The 24,653-nt window shown below is 47.6% G+C and overlaps 1 protein-coding gene across 1 annotated transcript in view; it reads right to left on the bottom strand.

Moving 5' to 3' along the window:
* The window catches only part of ASCC2 (activating signal cointegrator 1 complex subunit 2), a 482,405-nt gene that overhangs the window by 185,673 nt on the left and 272,079 nt on the right, over window positions 1-24,653 (bottom strand). Inside the window, exons 9-13 of the mRNA XM_085636044.1 lie at window positions 21,472-21,579; window positions 20,150-20,218; window positions 19,344-19,417; window positions 14,911-15,092; window positions 13,960-14,177 (exon numbers count right to left, since the gene is read on the bottom strand). Of these exons, the coding sequence (XP_085492170.1) occupies window positions 13,960-14,177; window positions 14,911-15,092; window positions 19,344-19,417; window positions 20,150-20,218; window positions 21,472-21,579 (651 nt within the window). The remainder of the gene's footprint in view (window positions 1-13,959; window positions 14,178-14,910; window positions 15,093-19,343; window positions 19,418-20,149; window positions 20,219-21,471; window positions 21,580-24,653) is intronic.

Below are 24,653 nucleotides of genomic sequence, written 5' to 3'. Positions count from 1 at the left end.
AGTGTTGTCCGTTTATCACAAACCTGAGATATTTCCTGTGAGTGGGGTGAATGGGAATGTGAAAGTAGACATCCTTTAAATCTAGAGTGGTTAGAAAGTCGCCTTATTGGAGCAGTGGGATTACCTGTTGGAGAGTGAACATATGAAAATGGTCTGACTGAATGTATAGATTTAATGGCCTGAGGTCCAGTATTGGTCTGAGAGAGCCGTCCTTTTTTGGTATTAGAAAGTATAGTGAATACACTCCTGTGCCTTGATGAGGCAAAGGGACTGGTTCTATTGCATGTTTTTGTAACAGGGAGAGAACCTCTTGTTTGAGAACAGTGAGATGTTCTCAGGACATTGGGCATTCTCTGGGAGGAAAGTTTGGTGGGGTACCAGGGAGTTCCAGGCAATAACCATAATAATTTGTCTTACCCATTTGTCTGTTGTAATGGAATTCCAGACATGTAGAAACTTTGCAAGGCGTCCCCCGACAGGAGTGAAATGGTCGGGGGAAGCGGAGGGAAGTCGCTGCTTGTTTGCAGGGGAAGTGTGGGTGGAATTATTTTTGCCTCTTCCCCTATTGTTGTTTCCTCTATATCCTCCTCGATAGAACCCCCGGGAGGAGGAAGGTTAATTTTGTTTTTTGTAAGTAGAGGAGGTATTCTCTGATAAAATTGTTGTGGAGCTGCCCCTATAAAAGGAGCGACGAAAGGAGCCTCTGTTGGAGGGTAGTTGTACGGCTCCCATGGATTTGGCAGTTTCCGTATCTTTCTTCATTTTTTCTAATGAAGAGTTTACATTTGGTCCAAAAAGATGTTGTTGGTCAAAGGGTTGGTTTAGTATCGCTGGCTGTACTTCTTGTTTGAATCCTGAGATTTGAAGCCAAGCATGTCGGCGTAGCAAGATGCTGGTGTTAATGCCACTGATGCTGTGTCAGCGGCATCAAGTGCACATTTTATAGAGGTGTTTGTAATTAATTTACTCTCTTGAATGAGGTCGTTGGTTTTACCTTTGTATTGATCTGGTAAATGCTGCATTAGCTTTTCCAGTTCATCATAATGCGCTCTGTCATTGTGTGCCAGGAGGGCTTGCGCATTGGCAATACGCCAACTATTAGCGGCTTGTGACGCAATTCATTTGCCTGGCGCGTCTATGAGCTTTGACTCCTTATCAGGAGGAGGTGCGTCACCTGTGGCTTGTGAATAGGCACGTTTGCGGGCATTAGATACAACAAGGGAGTCTAGGGGGACTTGACCTTTAATATAAACTTATATTTTTTATCAACTCTTGGGGTGAGGATTCGTGCTCTAACTGGGTCCTTGAATACTTTGTCAGTATGCTTTAGCATGCCTTTTAACATTGGCAATGTATTAGTTGATTTTTGGGATGGAGTGAAAGTTTCCATGAGGAAATCCTCCTCTAATGGGTCAGTGTGTAATTATACCCCATGATATAGAGCAGCCCAATTGATAAGCTGTGCGAATCCTATATTATCATCGGGTGGTGATGGTCTGGAAGGCTATAGGTCCGGCTCATTAGTACTGTCGCACAAGTTACTACTTGTGTAACGATATATCTGTAAGAGACATTAGTTAGTGATAGATTCCTTACCTTAGAATATCCCCAGGCGTCAGACTGGATCTAGAAAGCTTTGCTAGCAGGACGCCTGCACGTCAGTAGGTGGTGTCGTGCGGCTCCGCGTCCGTCGCTGGCGTCGTAAGCGCCGAGATGACGTCACGGAGACTACTTAGGCACCACCCAAGCGCGCGGACGTCAGTTCTGTACATGACTTTCCACGCCAGGAACGCAGAGCCATTCAAAAAATTGACCACTGGTGCCAAGAAACTAGGGCCCTGAAAGGGATGACTTTAACCCTAGAAATCAGTTCGCAGAACGGGGAGGATGGGGGGTGGCGGTAAGGAATATCGTTACACAAGTAGGAACTTGTGTATCTGAAAGAGACACGTTAGTGATAGATTCCTTACCTTAGAATGGATACCCCAGCAATACCAACCCCGGTGGTGGGCCTGCGAACAGATTACACCAGAAAGTCACGGAGAACAGAACGGCCAAAGATGCCGTCTCTCTGGACCTGACTGTAAAGGCAGTAATGCTTGGGAAACGTGTGCAGCGAGGCTCACGTAGCTGCCTGACAAATGTCCTGCAAGGGGGCGCCGCGTCCCAAGTCAGTAGTGGCTGCTGTTGCCCTGGTAGAATGGCCACGCAGCCCCACAGGAGGCTCCTTCTTAGCCATCGAGTAACAGGCCTTGATGCAGAGAACGACCCACCGAGAGATGGTCTGTTTGTCCACAGCCCGACCTTTTTTGGCGCCCACGTAGCCAACCAACAGCTGGTCATCCACCCGGAACTGTTGTGTGCGCCTCAGGTAGAACGAGAGCGCACATTTTGGGTCCAGACGGTGGAGCCTCTCTTCCTCTTTTGAAGGATGCAGAGGCGGAAAGAAGATGGGCAAAGTGATAGTCTGCCCGATGTGGAATGGCGTGACAACCTTTGGTAAAAGAGAAGGACGGGTCCTTAAAACCACCTTGTCCGGATGAACAGAAAGGAAAGGAGGTTTGGAAGAAAGAGCCTGGAGCTCACTCACTCTTCTGGCAGAGGTGATAGCTACCAGGAAAGCCGTCTTAAGAGTGAGAAGATGCAAAGGACAGGTATGAAGGGGCTCGAAGGGAGAGCACATCAGATAGGTCAAGACAGGATTCTAGTCCCATTGAGGCATTATGAACGGCACAGGAGGAAATGTGTGCGTAATGCCTTTCAGGAAACGGTTAACTACCGGGGACTTAAAGAGAGAAGGCTGATCAGGAGGCCGCAGAAAGGTGGAGATGGCCGATAGATAACCTTTGATAGTGCCCAGAGCTGAGCCCTGCTCGGCCAAGGACAGGAGGAACAGAAGGACCTCAGAAAGAGGGACAGAAAGGGGATCCACAGACTTTGCTGTGCAACATGGCACAAACTTGTTCCACATGCAGGCGTATACCGTCTTCGTGGAGGAACGCCTGGCTGCCAGAATGACATCACAGACTTCGGGAGGAAGATCGAAAGCTGTCAACTGCCGCCGCTCAATCTCCACGCATGGAGGTGGAGGCTGGACAGGTTCAGGTGGCGGACCGTCCCCTGCTGCTGCGACAGAAGATCCTCCCGAAGAAGCAGTCGGATCGGGGGATCGATCGCCATGCTGAGTAGAGTTACTTGGGATACCAGTATCTTCGTGCCCGATCCGGAGCCACAAGGATGACTTGGGCCCGATAGCGCCAAATCTTCTTCAGCACTCTGGGCAGAAGTGGTATAGGCGGAAAGGCGTACAATAGACCGCAACTCCACTCGCGACGAAAAGCATCGCCTAACGAGTGCCGCCTTGGAAATTCCAACGCGCAGAACTGAAGACATTGCACGTTCTCTTCAGTGGCGAATAGATCAAACCAAGGCTCTCCCCACTGCTGAAAGAGACCTTGCACCATGTCAGAGCTCAGACGCCATTCGTGATCCATCAAGCACCGGCGGCAGAGTTCGTTCGCCCTGGTGTTCAGAGAACCTGCCAGGTGTTGAACCATCAAGGTGATGCCTTGATGTTCCAGCCATGTCCAGAAGCGCATAGCCTCCTGACATAGGGTCCAGGACCCCACCCCGCCCTGTTTGTTGCAATACCACAAGGCGGTGGTATTGTCCGTGAACACCTGCACCAAACTTCCTCGGACAGAGGGAAGGAATGCCTTCAGTGCAAGTCGGATTGCCCGAAGCTCCAACAGATTGATATGGAGCCGGGACTCCGCCGGAGACCAGAGGCCTCTGATCTCCACCTCTCCCAAGTGGCCTCCCCATCCCAGGAGGGACGCATCCGTCACCACTGTGTGCTCCGGTTGGGGAGGTGAGAGGAAACTGCCAATGACCCAATCGTGATTCGTGAGCCACCACTGCAATTGCCGTGCAGTGCCCTCCGAGATCTGGACATGATCGGACAGGTTGCCCTGATGCTGCGCCCACTGGAACTTCGGGTCCCACTGCTGAGCCCGCATATGCCATCTGGCATGTGTCACCAGCAGGATGCAGGAGGCCATCAGGCCCAGAAGCCGGAGGGTCACCCTGACTGAAACCCGGGACAGAGGCTGAAAGATCGAAAGCATAGCCTGAATATCCCGGACTCGCTGCCCGGGAGGATAAACCCGAAACAGCGTCGAATCCAGAACCGCTCCGATGAAGGGGAGCTTCTGAGAGGGACTCAGGAGCGCCTTCGGCACACTGATGGAGAACCCCAGCAAATTCAGGAGGTCGGCCGTAGTCTGAAGGTGGTTGATGACTGCCTGGGGCGAGCCCGCCTTCAATAACCAATCGTCGAGGTAAGGGAAGACGGACACCCCGACCTGAGCAGGTGAGCTGTGACCACCGCCATCACCTTCGTGAACACCCGAGGGGCGCTGGTAAGGCCGAAAGGGAGCACGGCAAACTGAAAATGCTCCTGGCCTACCGTGAACCGCAGGTAACGCCAGTGGGCCGGCAGGACGGGGATGTGAAAATATGCGTCCTGCAAGTCCAACGCTACCATCCAGTCTCCAGGGTCGAGGGCAGCCAGAGTCAGCATTTTGAACTTCTCCTTCCGGAGGAAGCGATTGACGTTCCGGAGGTCCAAGATGGGGCACAGGCCCCCTTTGTCCTTCTTGGGGACCAGAAAGTAGTGGGAATAACAACCACTACCTACTTCCGGCCCAGGAACGCACTCAATGGCCTCCTTGGTCAAGAGGGCCATGACTTCCTGCTGGAGAAGTACCAAGTGATCCCCCGACATGCGGTGGCACCGAGGTGGCATGGCTGGAGGGGAGGACTGAAAGGGAAGGGAGTAACCCCTGCAACACCCACTTGTCCGATGTGATATCGCGCCAGTGGGGAAGGTGGTGGCGGATCCTGCCACCCACCGGCGTGGGGTGCTCAACAAAGCTTGGATTAGGAAGGTTTGGAGGTAGAAGCAGCGGGGGCGGAGGTGGACTGACCCCCACGCTGATTCCCAGACCCGCCCCTGCGGAAGCCGCGTCCGTGGCGGCGCTGAGGCTGGTTCTGCACAGGCTTGCTGAAGAAACGTGCCTGGGCGCCTCTGCCGTGGCCACGAAAGGAACAAAAACCAGGAGTGGCCGGGCTTTTTGCAGAAAGACCCAAGGACTTGGCCGTGGCCCGCGAGTCCTTAAAACGCTCCAGTACACGGTCGGCCTTATCGCCAAACAGGTGAGTGCCATCAAAGGGCATGTCCATGAGCGAGCTTTGGACATCTGGCGAGAACCCGATAGATCTCAACCAGGCGTGGCGACGAAGCGCCACAGTCGTAGAAATCGCCCTACCCAGTGAGTCCGCGGTGTCCAAACCACACCGAATGGTGAACTTAGCCGCATCCTTACCCTCAGCAACATCTTGGGAAAGCACCGCGTGGGTCTCCTCAGGACACTGAGGCAACACCTGTCCAACTGTATCCCACACCACGTGGGAATAGCGGCCCAATAAGCAGGTGGTCTTCACTGACCGCAGCCCCAAGCTGGCCGAAGAGAACAACCGCTTACCGAACTGTTCCAGCTTCTTAGTGTCCTTATCCGGCGGAGCCGTGGGAAAGGTACTCTGTGACGTCGAGGCTTGGATAACCAGACTCTCAGGTGTAGGATGAGTGGTCAGAAAAGCAGGGTCACCAGGCGCCGGGCGGTGATGCCTGGCGACATTCCTATCCACAGGGGCACCTGTGGCTGGCCGCGACCAAGTGCCCAAAAAGACGTCAGTGAGGGCGTCGTTAAATGGAAGCAGGGGCTCCGACGAAGTGGACGCCGTCTGGAGCACCTCAGTGAGGAGATTAGTTTTGAGAGCCACCGTAGGGAGATCAAGGTTGAGGACCTCAGCTGCCCGGCGGAGCACTATCGAGTAGGAGGCGCCCTCCTCCATGGTAGGCGGGGGAGAGGCAAACCCCGGGTCAGAGGAGACGTCGAGGTCGCCGGCATCCTCCAAGTCGTCCACCCATTCCTGCTCGGAGTCACACTGATGGGCAAGAGGGTCCTCGGACCCCTCCCAGTCGTCCTCCACCTCTTTCGCATGGGGAACAGACCGCGGCGGCAGAGCTGGGGCCGGAGAAGGAACAAACGGCATCAGAAACTGCGCCGGCCGGGGCTGAGCCGGCGCCGCGTCCCAATGCGGATCCCAGGCCGGAACAAAATGGTCCTGGAACCTGGGCAAGGGCAGGACGAATGACACCCACTGAGGTGCCGGGGGCGGAGTCGAAGGTGGCGCTAGAGCTGGGGCTGGAGCCGGCAGCGCTGGACCTTGTGGCGCCAGGGCCGGAGCCAATGGCGCAGGATTCTGTGGCACTGAAGCTGGATCCACCGGCACCGCCAGCGGTCCAACAGGATCTGGACACGGGACCCGAAGGCGCGCCGGCGGGAGCCCGAGGCCAAAAGAGGCTGTCCATGGTAGCAAGAAATTCTTGCACCTGTTCGGGAGTCACCGACGGACACGGGTAAGGTGGGTAGGCCGCGGGACTCCCAGACTCCAGAACCCCTGTCCGACTCGTCCAAATGAGAGGACTGCCGGGGGAGGAGGGGGGGGGAGGGCGGGGGGAAGTCGGAGAGCGAACTCGCTTCTTCGACTTCTTTTTGTGTCGACTCTTACCCGAATCCAAGGGTGAAGACTTGGAGCCCGAAGAGCGACGACTGCGGGCCCGCGAGCGTTCCCGCGATCGGTCCCTGGACCTGGAACGGCGCTGGGACGAGTGCCGGACCTCCAGCAGCTTCTGGCGCCGCTCCCTCAAGGTCTTCGGGGCCATGGCCCGACAGTCCCGGGAGTCGTGGTCGGTCTCCAGGCAGTAGAGGCAGACATCGTGGGGGTCCGCCACCGACATACTGCGACGGCAGGCCCCACAAGACTTAAATCCAGGCATCCCTATGTGCACCTTGAAGTATAGGAGAGAAAAAGTCTCAAAAAGGGTAGTCAAAAAGTGACTAAGGTACGTGCTCTAACCGGATCTGCGCTTGCTGGCGCGGGAAAAGAAAGAACTGACGTCAGCGCGCATGGGTGGTGCCCAAGTAGTCTCCGTGACGTCATCTCGGCGCTTACGACGCTAGCGACGGATGCGGAGCCGCACGACGCCACCTACTGACGCGCAGGGGTACTGCTAGCAAAACTTTCCGGATCCAGTCTGACGCCTGGGGATATTGTAAGGTAAGGAATCTATCACTAACGTGTCTCTTTCAGATTGGGTCTTTATCATAGGCATCCCATGGATCTGGGTCTTGTGGTATGGTGTGATGGTCATTATCCCCATCCCCGTCTCCTTCTGTATTAGTATCGTCATCTGTCATTATCCCCCTGTGGGTCAGGGGAGAAATGAGGTAGTGGTGAGTTATTTGGAGATATTAGTAAGTTAGGATTAATAGGTGGATGAGATGGAGGTATGTAAGGGAGACAGGGGTTAGTACCCATGTTCCTCCTCTTTTTGGGAAGTATATGGTGTTCCTGAAATATTCTGTTTTCGTTTCTTAGGAAGGGTTGCTACAAGATGTCAAGTTGTTGGACCAATATGCAGTTTCTTTTGCTTGGGATCCATTGGTTCTTGTAAAGGAAGTTCTTTAGGTGGTAATTCCTTCTCTTTGGGTGTTTCATAGGTTATTTTATTGGCAGTCTGTTTTTTCGGTTCCGAATCCTTTGAAGCATGTTGTTTATGCACCAAAGGTTTGTCTCTTGGAACTTTCGGTTCCGAAGGTTTGTCTTTAACTTTTGGATCTGAAGGCTTATCTTTGGGTTTCGGCTCCGAAGATTTGGCTTTAGTTCTTACCGGTTCCGAAATCTTTGGTTTATGAGGTTTCGGGTCGCAGTCTTTCGGTACCAAAGATGACTTCGATGCTGGTATCGGGGCTATCACTAGGCCCGAGGGCGAAGGTAGTACTGGAGCCTTGATGGGATTTTCGGTGACTTGGGGCTTGGTACTCACAGTTTGTTGACCTGGAGTGATGCGAGAGTCTTGCTCCATGTCGGAGTCATCAGCTTTAGACACAGAGATTTCTTCCTCTTGCCACAAATCGTTTTCTTCGATCGAATGATCGACAGGCCTCGCAGCTGCTTTCTGCGTGCTCCGGAGAGAGGCACAGACTACAAACCTCGTGTAGGTCTGTGTGTGGAAATTTAGCTCCACACAGAGGCATTTTTAAAATGTGGTCCATTCCATCGACTGCTGGCGTGCTCGGTGAGGGTAGGCCTTGCGGCCCGCGTCGAAGCTCTCAATTGAAGTGGCTGGATTTCAACTATGCGCCTCCAAGGGGAAAACCCTGATCGAAACAATACCGTCGAGGGGAATGATTGCGCATCGAAAGGTTCGAAGACGATCCCGAACCGGAGCGCAGAAATACACATCCAAACCCGATCGAGTTGATGCCCATTTGCACTATCATCCTAAGGAGGAGTCACCTACCTCGTGACTACAAAGACTTCTTACAAGAAAAAAACAAATTGCAAACATCCGAGCCCAACACCAGATGGCGATCTATGCAAAAGTATACAATCTACAGTTCACATGCCTCGAACATAGTGTTAGTTAATCAGTAAGTGCTTAGGTTTTGGAGTTATTATTCTGTGGTTAGAACCAGGGTCCCCCAGGGTCAAGGATGCACTCCCAAAACACCCTCAGTAGCGCTAGGGCGGTCAGGTGTAGAGTCCTGAGGTCCAATGTTATCCAATGGGGGATAGATGGCCTCTGGTTGGTGGCTGCTCACGAGCAGGCCACAAGGTTGTGGGAACAAAGATCTGGGTGTTATGCTCCGGGCAAAGAGGGGTCAGATTTAGCACACATGGTGCACCCACAGCAGCACAGTGGGGGCCAGGTACAGGGTGCTGATTTGCCGTCGGATGGCCTGATGATTTCCATGGGGATTCTCTGGTTGCTACAAACACTGCAGGATCGGGACGAAGATCTTCTGGAGGCAGCCACTGGTTGGAGAGGTAAATTGGGATGTCTTGGGATGCCGGGACACCAGCAGCTGGGCCACCCAATTCAGTGGGACGTTGGGCGAAGGGATGTCTTTTGGCGTTGGGTTTCTCTTACCGGCTCCCGTCGGGGGGATCCTCCAAAAAGGGGCTGCAGGTGTCGGTTGAAGACTTGAGGCAGGTTAGGGATCACCAGATCCTAGGTGTTGGACCACTCGAACTCAGGCCGTTGGGTGCAGAGTGGTGCAGACTCATGGATTTGGCAGGAGCCAGAGTCTGTGGTGAGCAAATCTGGTGCTCATAGGAGACAAAGTCTGGTTTGGGAGGGCAGGTCCTCCGGGTTCTTGGGGGCTGCTGGCTGGAGGACACACTGGAATTTCTCTGTGGTCGGTGGAGGTCGGGACAGGCCGGTAGAGCTGGGGCCAAGTCAGTTGGTGTCCTCCTCTTCTTCTTCAGTACAGATCTTCTGTCCTTATTCTTCTTGTCTGAGGAGGCAAGGTTCACGGTTGCCCCTAAATACAAAATTTAGGGGCGTTACAGGTAGGTACAGGTCGGGACCAATCGCTGGGGAAACTTCACTACCAAGATGAGCAAACTCACACTCAGGCTGTCGGCGTAGAGTGCAGAGTGGGCAGGGAACGCGGATCCGCCTAGATCCAGAGTCTTTGGAGTCGTTTTCTTCTGGACAGGTCCACTGTCCACAGGAGATTGGAGTCTTTGTTGAAGGCAACAGTCCTCTCAGAGACCACACCAGGGTTGGTAGGGATTCAGCGGACACCTCTGATGTGTCTTCTGGGTAAATGGTACAATAAATCCCACACTGGCATCAGAGGGGATTTATTGAAAGGAGTAGTTTGTTACCAAACACTCCTGTGACGCAATCATGGTACTGTGGAACTCGAGTTGTCGAGTGTCCAGCCCATGCACTCTTTATGCCTTCCCTGGCACTTACCATATCAGGAAATGGGGCTCAGTACTGTAAGTGCATGTCTGCTCCTGCAGATATGCCCTCACCTGTAGTATAGTGCACCATGCCCAAGGGTGTGAGGCCTGCCAGAGGGGTGACATTTATACTGTCAGGCAGTGGTAGCTGGCATGTTAACCAGGAAGGGTGCCATGTCGACTTTGTTGTTTTCTCCCTCACAGGGGAATGCAGGCTGCAAGGGCAGAGGCATTGTCCCAGTGAGGGGTGTCCCAGGGGAATCTATCCAGCCCCAAGGGCCCTAGGTACCCAGGGTACCATTTACTAGGGACTTATAGTGGGCAGAAGTACCAATTGGGAGTTTGTTTTAGGGAAGGAGCACTGGCAAAGGGGACCTAGTTGGCAGGGACCCTGTACACTACATTTGAAACCACATCAAAACCAGGCAAAAAGTAGGGGGCTAACCATGCAAAAGAGGCACTTTCTCACACTCAGATTGTGCCAGAACCAGCTGCAGGATCGGCTTGAAGTATGCAGACTTTGGAAGTGAGATCGTGAAAGGAGGTGTCGGCCCACACCTGCTCAGGCAAATGGCGCAAGGGAGCCAAATCCTGCTTCAATTTCTGGTGTTTCTCACGCTTAGCTGAGAACTTAGAGCACAATGAAGACCGACCTCTGGAGCGGCTCCGTTGAACATGGGAAGAGGAACGAGACTAAGAACAAATTTTGCATGCGGAGTGGGATTTAGAATGGTCTGAGTGAGTAGAATTTTTACGGTTGGCGACAAAGTTTCACCTAGCGTTTTCCCAGAAGGTCTTTGGGTTCATCAAAGTGCAGTCGCCGCAGGCCTTGAAGTCGTGGCTCGACCCCAGGCACACCTGATGTTCACATTATTTGTTTGCAACAGTCCCTATAGGGCTTAAAACCTGTCATTTTAGGGGATGACATCCCTTGCACACTGACATTTTAGAAAGTATCAACATTAAGTTTCACTGAGAGAAAAGAGGGAGCTTCGACTCTGCATCTGGTAGAGCGGAGCGGCGTCTATATAGACCTGCCCATCATTTAAGGAACGGAACATCGCCAGTGCAGAGCCGCATGGCGCCACCTTCCGGCACACAGTGGTTCTGCTAAAAAAGAAATAAAAAGTTTCTGAATCTCTTAGAACGTCTGGGGAATATTTGAAAGATGAGGACTCTGCTGCTAGAAGCCTATATCAGGAGGATAGAATATTTTCTAGCTGTTCCACAGTCCTTTAATGCAGTGAATCAACAGATAACCTTTGGTTCATTATCATTTACAAGGGATAAGGGCAGATGTTGAAGAGTTGACAGGGAAAAAGGCAATGCCGCCTTCTCTTTCTATAGATAGTAATTAATAGGAACAGAAGATCAAGTTGTACGCCAGCAATGAGTAGCAAAAAGTCAGATGAACTAGTACCTCTGGATATAATATACAAATGACAATAATATAATTACACAGGTTTCACAAAGAGACATGGCCCTCAGCTGTCGGGTCAGAATCTAAGGAGTAGTGTCTGGCAATGTATGTGCTAATCTTCATGAGGCCATTGTGCTAATTTAAATAACTATCTTGGGGGCAGCAGCTCTCTATGACGTCATGACTCCGTGAACCTGGAATGCACTGGAAACTCTTGGAAACAAATAATCAATTTAATTGATTTTCAGGAAGCACTTCAAAATTACATTTGACACTAAGTTCCAGTTTGTTGCACACCTGATTTGTATAACTACTAGAAGGGTCAGTGCAGAACTTAAAAAGTTGATTCTGGAGTCCTAACTCAATCTCTGACTATTTCTCAACATGTATATTTATAAAAAGTTAGTGTTTGTTTTGATGGTATAACTGTTCCATCATTAATGTACACTGGCAATAAAGTGTAAACTGCTGATAACGCTTTGCTAAATCTAATTTTTATATAAGAAAGGTTTCTCCTGCTGAAAAAACATGTTGGCTTGCATGTGTAACATGTACCAAAACCCCTGGGCTGTGAACACCATTTAAAACTGCAAATAAAAATGAATAAATCGCTATGTTCTAAAAGAGAGTAGCACTAGCTGCTGATCTAAATCTAGCAGAAAGGAAACTAGACTTTTATTCATCTGGTATCACGTGACAATACATAAAACTATTCAGCAACAGAATATTTAGATGTTGTAAAGCTTGTGCTAATAAGCTAAAAAGGTTCCTGCTTGACATTTCTTTCTTAGGTCCTCTTGAGGTGATCTAAAATCGCTTTTAAGAAGTAAACACAAAGTACTCTGTGCTACAGATGATGAATTCTGGAAAAACTGATTTACTTTACGAGACATTCTGGTATATGTAGTTTTGAGCACCCATGCTGCGGCCCACAAACTTTACAACCAGCTGAATCAACACGTTTCCTCTCCCATTCGGGAGACACAGAGGACTATGGTGCAGATGCATGTTTCTTTCTGACCATTGAGACTGTGATAGAGTCTGGTTCAAGTATGCCTGATCCTGATTAGAAGGTCTTTACTCCTTCATCAGTATTGGGGTGGTCACCATTTTCATGTTGGCTGGTGTGAGAACCTTCTCTACTGTACGTTCCGCATAGCCTGGGACCAAAGGCAACTGAGGCCTTGGAGCAGATTGAGGTTCTTACATTTTCATGATGAAAGAGACTGTAGAGAAGGGCCTCAAACTATAAATTGAGCTTCATTGCTCCACTTAAGAGCACATTATCGAAGGTGGAGATATCGTCAGTAGGTGACAATCTTGTCAGTGACCAGGCCGGTGATGTGTAAGATGAGTGAGACAAATTATGCCCGAAAGGAGAGGTAGAGATCTCTCATTATGCAATCTGGAAAAGGCTGCACGGGGGAGGTGAGAAGATTCAGGGGTCAAGTGGAGAATATGGATGTGCTGGAATCTGAGGCATCTTCTTGATGGGAGACACAGAAGTGTTGGTCGTGTTAAAAGATCCAAAGGTGCAAGTAGTACCTACAGAGGATCTTCTGTAGGAATTACCATACTAGGTGGACCCGAGTTTAATTGTGAAACAGATGGTTAGGCAAAGAAGGAAAGGCATCGGAAGGAGAGCTGGAAAAATCAGATACTGTCAAACTGTTGATCTTCGAGGGATGTGAATAGTGTCTCCAAGCCAATGCTTTGGCATTGTGTGTTACAACTTCGAAGGGCGAATGGCGAGCCATTTGATGTCAGCGGCATGAAATCTTGTAACTTTCACCACAGATAAATTACCTCATGGTCCTTTCATGCACTTCTTCTTTTGTCATGTCTGACAAAATGTGCATGCTTTGGTCAAAGGAGAAGAGGGTAATCGGTCTGCAGTACACACCGACATAGAAAGTGGGTTATATGCCGCTTTCTTCCTCACACAGGAAGGACACCTCACAAAAAGTATGAGGAAATGTATTGTCACCATTGAAGACAAAGGAAAAAAGCTTCAAATGTGCTTAAGATATTGAATGAAGTCTGTTTACTCTCAATTCAGGGGAGAAAGATCTTAGTAAAATAGGGTTAACATACCTGAGATGTTCTGAGATCCACTCACCACAAGCCAGAAAAAAGAAGTGAGGCAAACTGCCACTACAGTACATGCTGGGAAATTAAACATGTAGGCTTATTAAAGGAGCAGTGCATGGTTTACAACCATGAGCACTTATAACCTGACTGGACCGTTTCCTTTATGTTTCTCTCTGACATGTTAGGGTTTGAACAGTCAAATTGAACACTTCAGCACAGCCTTTTGCTCAATGCAGAAAAGTTGCTTTTTGGATCGGAGAAAAGTAGTTATTACCACAGAGGAAAATTAGGAAGAAGCTGGCTTGTCTGCTCAAAAAGTTGAAACTGCGTTTTGGAAAATGGCAGGTTCGTACTTCCAAGTCAAGATATGGAGGGTGATTTTACTTAATAAAAAGAAGTGTTCAAAGGGTCCTTGCATGTTAGCCATAAAGTTTGAATTTTCCCGCTATCAGTGAAGCTCACAATATACAGAGCCGGTTTCTTACTGCCTACATTCCAGTCTACAATAAATGCTACTCTCAGCCCCCACCACCTCCCACACACAGCCTTACTTCTGCTCATACCTCGGCATGGCACGGTCCAGTTTCTGCAGAGCTGGAGACAGCTTATCCTCCAGCAGGTTGTTGATCACTTGTTCCACGTTGCAGTCATACTCCTCCAGGCAGGCCAGCACAAAGCCCTCTCCGAGATCTGGTAGAAGATCTTTGACCTGGGTGACCAGGGAGTCCAGCTCCACACCAGTAAGGAAGGAGGAGGGTCTTGCTGCTGAGGCACCGGCACACTAAGAAAAAACAAGGAAATGGTTATGCAATAAGTATTTTCAAGAAGGCATGTGATGCCCCATGGTACAGTCAAAACACAGAAAGTCACTTGAAACCACAAAGATATGATTGAATAGCTGCATAATTATTCAATCAAGTCAGGCTGGGTTTGTTTGTGCATGAACAGTGTGATAGCTTTCAATTCGTGTGAAGCCATTTGCTCAAAAAGGTACACATAACTTTCAAAGACCAATAAACAAATGAATGTGGTCTGTAGAACAAAAACCTTGTTTATATATATCATGATTGATAATAAAACAGTTAATTTCTGCAATTTTCCTGGTTCAGAATCTAGATGCTCCCAGCACGGAATTTGGAGCTCATTAAAATTGGGATTTCAGGCTGAATGTCCATGCTACGAGTATTTGCCTGGGGAATTATAACTACTATACAAAAAGATATACCTTTTAGTCTGAGTGCCACGCAACATTTTATGATGCATATGTGCTTGTTTTGTGAGACACTGCCTCAGCGCAATCACTTCTTGTGCCTTGGAAGATCTCTCTCCATCTGCTCCTTAAAACAGTTCCCTCTGAACTATACTGCACAGGCATGTAAGATCATATTTAGGGAAACCAAGATAAAAAGGGGTTATCTATTCACATATTGCATTACGTATAAGTAAAAACAACAGGTGATTGGACTGGAGAATAAATGTGGCTTAGAATCAAAACATGTTCAAAGAATACGCACATTATCCTCATTTGGGGAATTATAACTGGGGACTTCTGCTACTTTGTTGAGTGGTTCTGCTGCAGCGCCATCTGGTGCGGTCCTCAAATCCCTTCTCTTGAAAACTGCTGTCTTGCGCTTGATGGTGCCGTCCCAGGCACTTTCCACTCCCTTCAGGATATAGGCTGTTCGAGTCTCATCAATGCCGTATGGAGTTAAGAATAACACATTTGCAGTTGATGTCTTTTCATTCCTGAATATTGACCCTCTCATTCTGCACTCACAGATATCCTGACCCAGTCATTCACTTCAAATATCTTCAACCAGGCAATCACACCCAATTGTGCAGAGATATCTTAAATAAGATGCCTTGGCCATACACCGTACACCAGCTATCCTGAAGTAGGCAATCACATCAATTGCACAGTCCGGAGATCCTGAACTAAGTGTTTTCACCAATCCGACATCTCATTCTTCTGATTATTGGGTCACCTTCACCTCAGTTCCTGAAGCTTTACCATAAGTAAAGCTCTCACTTTTGGAGTAGCTAGTGTCTGCTGGGATCCTACAAAGGTAAAGGATTCCTTACTCATGCTGGGTCGGGTTTTTACATCTTTCTCTGAGGATGCATGGACAGATGTCAGGCAAACACAGAAAACATTGGAGATTTCACTTAACTGAGTTAAGGAGGGGAGATTGCTGCATGTGGCCAGGAACGATTGTGTCAGCACAACTGCATATTTTCAACAATACGGTAAGCAATCCATCTTAGAGAACACAGGGATTTGCAGTCCAGGGCTGGGAGGGTCATGCATGAACAGCTACCACTGGACGCCTGAGGAAGTCTATCTCTGATATTTACCATACAGATTTGCACCAAGGCGGTGTCATGAGTTTCCTCGAACTGGACTTTCAAATCTTAACTGAATTTCCTAGGATCCAGTTGTGAGTGGGTTGTAGTGGTGGCAACTGCAGGGATGCTGTGTTGTTAGCGGGTTGGTGTGTTAGTGTACTATGCCCCCTGGCACTTATGGCAACCTGTCTGTTGACAAGCATCCAGCTTCAAGTCTGAGGACTATCTTAAGATAGTGTTGAGAGTGCATACGAAGCACTGCTGAGTTATCTTCTACCATCTTTAGTATCTCCCATACCTTCACTGAAAGGCTGAGCTCAAATTTTATCAAACCTGCTGCTGAGGTCTAGTACCAAAACCTTATGGGCTGCCAATGGTGTCTGCCATAGTACTAGACTGCTTTTGAAGGGGGCACCCAACAGTATCTATCCCAGAGATATAGAGGAAAGTGGCCAAGAGATCTTCATATAGAGTGACCTTGGTTAATGGAGCAGAGACTGAACCATCTCCTCTGCCCCCTCTCTCCAACATTCATCTAAAAAATTATGACTTCCTAAGGTGAGTTGGAAAACATTAAAACTATTGAGGGAAATCAAGCCATGTAATCAAAATCTCTACTTATAAAGTAATACTAGTCCAGGGAAATATGGTTGACATATGCTAGAATGTGGGTACAAGAGGTTTCCAACAGTTTTAACTATTCACACAAACCTTAATAGGGGCAACAACAAACTGCCTGATTGGGTAACAAAACGTACATTGGCCATGCGTAAACAGATCTTTTTCACTGTCGTCATTGCATTTGTTAGACATCTTACAAGCCTGCAATTAAACTGCTAGTGGGCTCGTTAAATAATAAGATTGTTTTAAGATAGAAGTCAGTTACACTAATAAAATATCTCTGACAATAACCACTGTGTTTTACTATATCTGGGGTTGATCAGTCTCTTTGCGCTTATGCCCATTAATGGAAAAAATCTCTCAGGTAGTTGTTTTTTGTGTTATTTCCACCACTATTGTGTTCAAGCATTGTCTAGAACAGATTTGAAACCATTTGTTTGGCTTTTAAATCTGGTCTGTCATTGTTTTCTTTCATTCCTAAGGGATATTCTTTGATTATCCTGGAAATGTGGCATGATCCTCGTTCCTACCTGAGATTATTTTTTCAACCATGTGGGTTTGCAAATGATTTTCATTTAGCCTGCATCATGCAATGGAAGCCAGAGTTGAATTTTTCAACCAGTGATAGATGGAATAAAAGCTGCTGCAGCCTGTAGCTTCTTTTCCAATTCAAAATCTGTTCTCAAACGAAACTGTTCTTGAACCCGACTGTCAAAATATACAAAGGATTAACCCCTTTGATTTCTTCCAGGTAACGTTTTATAAACCAAATATCTAAAAAACTATTGAACAGATATATACCAAATTAGAAAAATGGGCTATTCTGAAGAGAGTTCGATCTTTAGTCCAAACTGGGCACAATTACACTTCTCAATATTTTGCTGTAGTGGAGAGGAACAATTCCTACGGGACATAACATGAGAAATGCTAATTTATGTTCACCCCACCCCAAATAAATTTGTCACCACCTTGAACAATAAGCACACGATTTGAAGCAAATAATCTGAGGTGGACGTACCCAGTGTTTGCTAAGTTTTGTGCAGATTTGTCAAACGACAGGAATAGACTTGGAGGACCTCTTTACCTTGAGTGCAATCAATCAGAACAGCCCTCATAAGAAATGGTCTTAAAATGCTAAAAATTCCTAATGCACTTGAATCGAAGAACTCTTTGCCTTTCATTTGCAAACTCTTCTTTACAATTAATCAGGCAATAATTAAACAAAATGTAGCACACATATACCCAGACATATGAAGACCTAAAATTAATAGTTACAAGATAGAAAACTATGTATCCTGACATACTCTAGTCATAGTTTGACTTTTGTAATCTAAAGGGGTAGAACACCAACTTTAAGTTATCATACAATACTACTATGCTATCCATCTCGCATTATCATTATCGATTGCACATTTTCAGATGAGCTTTTCTTCACTATAATTGTTCTTACTTGTGTTAATTATTTCATTTTAATATCAGCTAAACAGCACATTTCACCATATCACTAAAAGTATGTATTCACAGAAAATTCACACCAATTGGCTGAAAACCGAAGCTGAGCAACAGCAAGGGAGTCCTCTTGAGTCACAAACTGAAAACATTTGAAAAAATAGCTATACTTAACTGAAAAATCCTTCATTGGATGCTGTCTAGAGAACATAATAATGACCTATGCCACAACTTTTGAATTCACTAAGTCTGACTGCACCCATTCCCATCACACTCATCGGTGCACCAGAAGGGCCATATTATGACAGCACTCATACACCAGTGGAGATCATACCTGATCACACCACCAGGCAAACTTCGAAAATTGAAATGTGTTCTGTTGGCTGATCATGTGACAAGGGAGCACAGTCACCTGCAAGCTTGCAAGCAAAACCTCCTCCATACAAAGATTTGGAAAACCTTCACTGACAAAATAAATGCAATATTAACCATCCAAGAAAGCTTTCAGGATCTATATTAGATAATTCATCTTGCAGTTGATAGGAAATTTGTTCTGTCCAAATTCTTCCTAGAGCCCGTGTTAAGCTATCCAGATAGTTTATTGTCATGTAATTTTTGTAAACTACGCCCTGTGTAATCTGTGTGGTCAACCTCTAAATTCTACCTTACAACCATTGCAATCATATTGGAAGAGCTTTGGAAATAAAGTACATTCAGAGTTATCCACAATTTTTGTTGTTGGGGAGATCCTATTGGACTTGCCTTCTACCTCTACTCACAAGACATTGAAACATAATGCTCACCCCCTTAAAGCTCCCAACAACAACAATTTGGGGAAGATCAGGTCTACTAAATACCCTTCCTCACCTTCACCCCAATGGGCGTCTCACTCATCCACCGCGCCCCCCAACCCACAGTATTCAACTGCCCTACAACACAAGCGGCCTATTGATTAAACTAATCTTACACCTTTTCCTACCCCTCTTCCACTCTCCACCTCCAGTACACCATCCACTAGCCCTCAACTTCCAGTCACCTCCCCTACTACAACCCGGTTCCTAGGATGCTTGTTTCCAGTCCAGGGAGGACCTGGCTTGGCAGTTCGGGAGGGACTGTTCCCATGAGGCACAGGGTCAAGACTGATTTGCATATGGCTGGGTTCAAACTGGAATGGCATGGTGAGCAAAAAAACGATGGATTTAGGCCCAGATCTCTGTACTGGGGTGAATGTATGACATTGTTCTGCATTCTGTCCATCAACTGTTGTTTTTGCATTAGTTCTACTCTTACTGAGTGATGCTACAGCTTGCTGAAAAAAAAAAAAAGAAAAAAAAAAGAATGATTTGGAAGCTCTGCCAACAAGAGGGGTGTCTATGACTACTTACTGCCAGAAAGCCTACAATACCTTACCAGAAAAGCATGCAAGCAAAAACAGGCAAGTGTGCTTGTGAGCAATAGAATGTCAACTCACATGAGAAACTTTTGTTATCATGTACATTCAGGATTCAGTAAATGATTTGAAAAGGATACAGAGTAGATGATGCTTGCTGAAGTAAACTCACATCTTCATCTACAGGGAACATCTCATCATAGTCTCTAATAAACCTACAAACATGAGTGAGAACATTACTAAATGACACTAAAGAGTATTAGGCAAGACACTCGAGGGCACCATGTAACCTGCAAGCCTAAGAGGTCCCCATATTCAGATAGACCCCAGAAACACACATTCACACAGACCAAGAACACTCAGTAACTCATAACACCGGAGAACAGATCTATAACTTGAATGCTACAGTCACTCATTCACATTGGTGTCCCACGGTCACCCACAACAATTCTTTGCATCTCAGCAACCTGAAAGTACACCTCTATCACACAGACACTGCAGAGTCTCACATATGGCCACTGACCAATAGAAACCACAGTTCTCTTCCCCTCTTTCATCTCCACTCCAAAAGGATCCACTAACGAAAAGTGGTTTAGACAGCTAATTGTCCCACTATGATCATATGTACATGAACAAAACCACCACCAGGAGCATGAGTGGTCCATAATTTCATGTAAATCCCAGAAATCCCCCTCATACCCCAAAATCCCAATATTAAACACTGAACATTTGAGCCCCAAACTCATTAAGAGACCCCAGAGAGAGACAATACCTTCAAATAGTAGGGCTCCTACATCAGGCGAAAGCAGATTGTGCCATCAACCACCATCACTTCCTCTACCCCAGAGTAAGACACATTCCTAAGGACCCAGTCCCAAGTCCATTAACACTAACTAGAGAATGATTGCTTGCACACATTTCAGATTAGTTAGTTTTGGTGAACTCACCTCCTTTCTTGCAACAGTGTGGTGAAGATCTCCAGAAATGCTTCTACAAAGGGATGAACATTCTCATAACTAAAAAAAATAAATCCATGGAACATGTCAGAACACCATCCATAAATGCCATACTACCAACCTTCAATTTATATTCACCACCAGTAATACTGTTCCATGAATGTCCTCTCCACTGATTCAAAGGCGAGAGATAGCTCACGACATCACTACCTCAGCCATGATCAGATTCTGCCAAGAACCCATCCTAGGAAGCATTCTCGCTACTGCCTCAGTCTCATTTCCTTACACACCTAAGGAGCCTACTTCTACACTACTCGCATTATGCCCTCCTTTATTCCTACATAAATTAGAGTAACACACAACAATGCTGCTCTACTTATATCTACAGTTTTTTGTTTATGCACAGGCAATAGCAGCATTTTAACCAAACCAGCCATTTCCATTCTCTCACACACACATACATACATACACAGGTGTTTCTTGTCTAGGTTTGCATTATATAAACACCTACGCACACGTGAGAGACAGTTATAACTATAATTATAATTAGTGCTTACATCGAGCTACAGATGTGAGAACAGGATATGACATTGTTTTCACACCCATATGGACCTCCTTCATTCATTCAAAAGTAAGAAATATAGCACTACTCTGGTCACACCTGCTTTTCTATAGATAACACAGGCAATAGTGAGCCGTGACCGCAACACACCTTTCCTATTGCTCTCTATGTATTTCATAAACTGATAGCTTTGCACATGACAGAACCTTTGGCATAGATTTATGGTCTCAATTCAAAGCAGATGAGTCAGCAAAGACCGTTTGGTCCACGCACAGATGCTGCGCTCTAATTCACCCAACTTCATTAACAGCTGGCTGCCTCCAAATATGCACAAGTCTGAAAGTATGTCCTCTTCATTTATTTACTGAGGCAGAAATGACAACATTGCCCCTTTTAAAATCCGAAATCCATATAGATCAACACCCAACATACAGAACTAGAGCATAAACCAAGGATTTAGCAATGACTGCACTGATTAACACTTAATTGTCCCATTCATTATTACAAAGGCTCTGCCACGACAATTACTCCAACAATAAGTGTCTCGCTCATTCCTTCATACTGACCGAAACATATCCTGTGGATCAAGATTAGGAGCAGTGCCTAGTTCATGCAGATAACATTTCTTTGAGCACTATCCATAGTCCTGATTTTCTAGGTACCTCAGACACCTTCCTTCATAGGTTGAGACTGTACCCATGTCTTGTAAATAGAACTGCAAACATCAGTCGGTCAGGCTTCATAATTGTACCTGCTCTCTAATATGGGCTGCAGACAGGTCTGGTTAATGAGAATATGTGCTATTTCCACCATCTTCCTTCTAGAATGGGACAGCCTTCTCCATAAGTCCATCTGCAAACTGCAAAAAAAAGAAATTGGAAGTCAATATCAATTCAAAACCACAGCCACTTCTCTTTAAAGGTCCTCTTCACATATTGCAGTATCACACTCCAAATGGTAAAATGCTGTCTGGAGCACAGTGTTCAATACTAATATAAAGGGTTACAAAGGTGTAACCTTAAATCCCCATCCTTTTAATTTACAATGAATCCATAAACATCAGACTCCCGGTGCCTATGTGGGAGATCCTGCAACAAATTTTAAATAGATAAAATAGTTAATTTTATTACACGTTCTCAAAGAGAAAAGCAAGATTTTAGGAGGAAGAGCATAGTTTGTTCTCAAAGCCAATTTGAATTAAATTCAGTTGCTGTATAATACATAAAAGAAATTGGCTTCAAAAGCAGCTTCAGGGGCTGTGGCCTTCATTGCTCGCTGGGAAGTGGCCTAACCAGGAATGAAGAGAGACAGGGTGGTTCCTGCTGCTCCGCTCCCAACCGGCTTTACCAGAAAATGATAGCACCCCAAATTAGACCCTTCTTACAGACAGGGGCAGCCCAGACCCTCATGAGCTGTCCTGCCACAGCGGAGACCATCCCCTTGTTCCCAGAGGGGAAACTGAGATGGACTTCGCAGTCAGAGGCTGCACACGGCGGAGCAGAGAAACACCACCCGCCAGCTTGGATTCTCCAAGCTGTGGCAGCGACGCGGGGAGCTCTAGGAGTCCAGCAACAGAGCACAAGGACCAGAGGCACCCAGAGATTGGGCCTTGTGGGCTAAAGAGGCGACACAAATGATGGTAGTAAGGTGCTCCGTCCCCCGCAACTGCACTCCTCCCCATAGCAAAGGGGCCTGTGACGGCAAGGTCTTACCTGCAAGAAGAGCCCAAGCCTCACACCGGAACACCCAGACCCTAGGGAACTGAACTGCCACGGCTTAGACCGTTCCCAGAGGGAATGCGGAGATGTACCTCACAGCTGGAAGCCACGACCAGCAGAACTGAGAAAAGCCGCCAGCCAACTTCAATAACCTAGGCTGTGGCAGCTCAGGCTCCTCGCGAAGGCCCAGCCTGGGCCACCAGGACCTGAAGCAACCAGACATTAAGCCTCATGGGCCAAAGAGGTGACACCAATGACGCTGGTTAGGCACTCGCCCCTGCAAAAACCCTATAGCCACAGGGCCTGCGATATCGAGGAACTACCGCAAGAAGAAATCCCGGGCCTCACCCCTCCTCTCCCTTCCTGGGGGATCTTGGAAGTGAAACTGCTGTATGATTGGAGAGGGAGACCCAGAATTCAAATAGGTCAATTGTGCGGCATCTGACACCTGCCACACCGGCTCTCGCTGGAACTCTGGGTGCGTCCTCGGTCCCTTCCTCTTGGATAACTGGGCCCTGCCCTGGCACCACTACCGGCAGCGATCCCCTATGCAGCCCTGTAACCTCATCGAGGGGCAAGACTGTCCGTCTTTGCACAGCCTAAGAAGACGTTTCACATGATTTACGAACCCCTGGCCTTGGCGAGAATCGGGGCAGCAGCTTACAATGCCCTGTGCCAGAGGGTGCGGCTAATTAATCACATTGTCGGACTTGCTGCTTTGCTCCAAACAACTCCAGCTCAACACCAGCAGCAGCTCAATGAAGCACAGTCATCGGCTGGGACTGAACTGCAAAAGGAGTGACCAATCCCTGAGGCCCTGACCCATTGCTCTGCACCTGCCTACCCGGTAGCACCATGGTTAAGGGGAAACAATGTAAAGAGGACTCTGTTGCCGACCTCTGGGGCCGCAACCCAACAGGGACATCCTCGAAGCGAGATGACTAAGCGATTGGAACCCAGGAGACCATGTCCTCTAGCCCTATCACACAAGAGTATATGGACAGCTTACTTAAAGAAATACGCTCTGAGATGGCCTCTCTCAAAATGAAATTTAAATCCTGCCTCCAAGAAGTGCATAAAGAAGTGGACTACGTGGAATGCGCCCTGGATGCTAGATCAAAAGAACAGGGGATGCTGTAGCAACAAAGCCAAACTCTGGAGGATCAACAGATAGAACTACAGGCAAAACAGGAAGACTTGGAAAACAGAAGCTGCTGCAACAACAACCGCATAATGAGGAATACAGAGGGGCACAATAATATGGGCTTCACTCAAGACCAGCTACACTCAACCAGGGGTCAGCCGGATGCACCCACCCTTCTACTCGATTGGGCGCACAGAACCCTATTCTCGACACCTCGCACGGAGGCCACCCCGGACATCCTCACCCAGGTACACTTCTACAGATAAGGAGGAGATCATGCAGAGTGCCAAGGGGAAAGCAGACAATCGTCAGGCGCTCGACTACTCATCCCTTCTAAGATTTAGCACCCACCACTCTTAAGAAGCATAGAGACTTCAGACCAGTTACGGACTATCTCAGGGAACACAGGGTGAGGCATCAGTGGGGCCACCTGTTTAGCATATTCCTCAACTGGATTGGGAAAACTAGACTGGTACTCTCATTACTGGAGGTAAAAAAACAGATGGGATTACTCCTCAATGAGCATGCTAATGACAATGAACTACCTGCTACATGCAAACGGTCAGACAGGTGCTCTCACTGGCACACTGTGACCCACTTCTCTAGACTGGGGGGGGGGGGGGGGGAGACTGAGCGTGGTCCTCCGATGAGACCAAAGGAGACATCATAGCTCACCTGCAAAACAAAGTCGGACCTCTCACCTGAATCCCAGTCCTCACAGCCTGATCACCCCATAACTGACCTGCTGACTCCAGCGGCACTGTCGCCTTTCTCAGTGGTGCACACAAATAGGCAGTGATGTGGACTGGGGACTAAGGGCATATATTGCAGCTATTATGATATGTTTTTGTACTCTTCATTCTTCTTCTACCCCACATTCCTTAGGTATCATCCTCTCTTCCCAGGCATCCTTACACTCAGAGGGTCATACCTCTTTTTGGGGGGAAAGGTTCCTGCAACAATGTAAACCAATCAGGGATGTTGAAATTAGGCCCAGTTGGACTTGTGTTCTATCAAGTTCTGTTGATTGTTAGGTTTATCCTACCCTAGAGAGGGCAACAAACGCGTGCA

The sequence above is a fragment of the Triturus cristatus genome, chromosome 11 (genome assembly GCF_964204655.1).
Source record: "Triturus cristatus chromosome 11, aTriCri1.1, whole genome shotgun sequence".
Classification (NCBI taxonomy): domain Eukaryota; kingdom Metazoa; phylum Chordata; class Amphibia; order Caudata; family Salamandridae; genus Triturus; species Triturus cristatus.
Note: the sequence above shows the minus strand (reverse complement) of the source record. Positions and strands in the feature narration are given on the sequence as shown.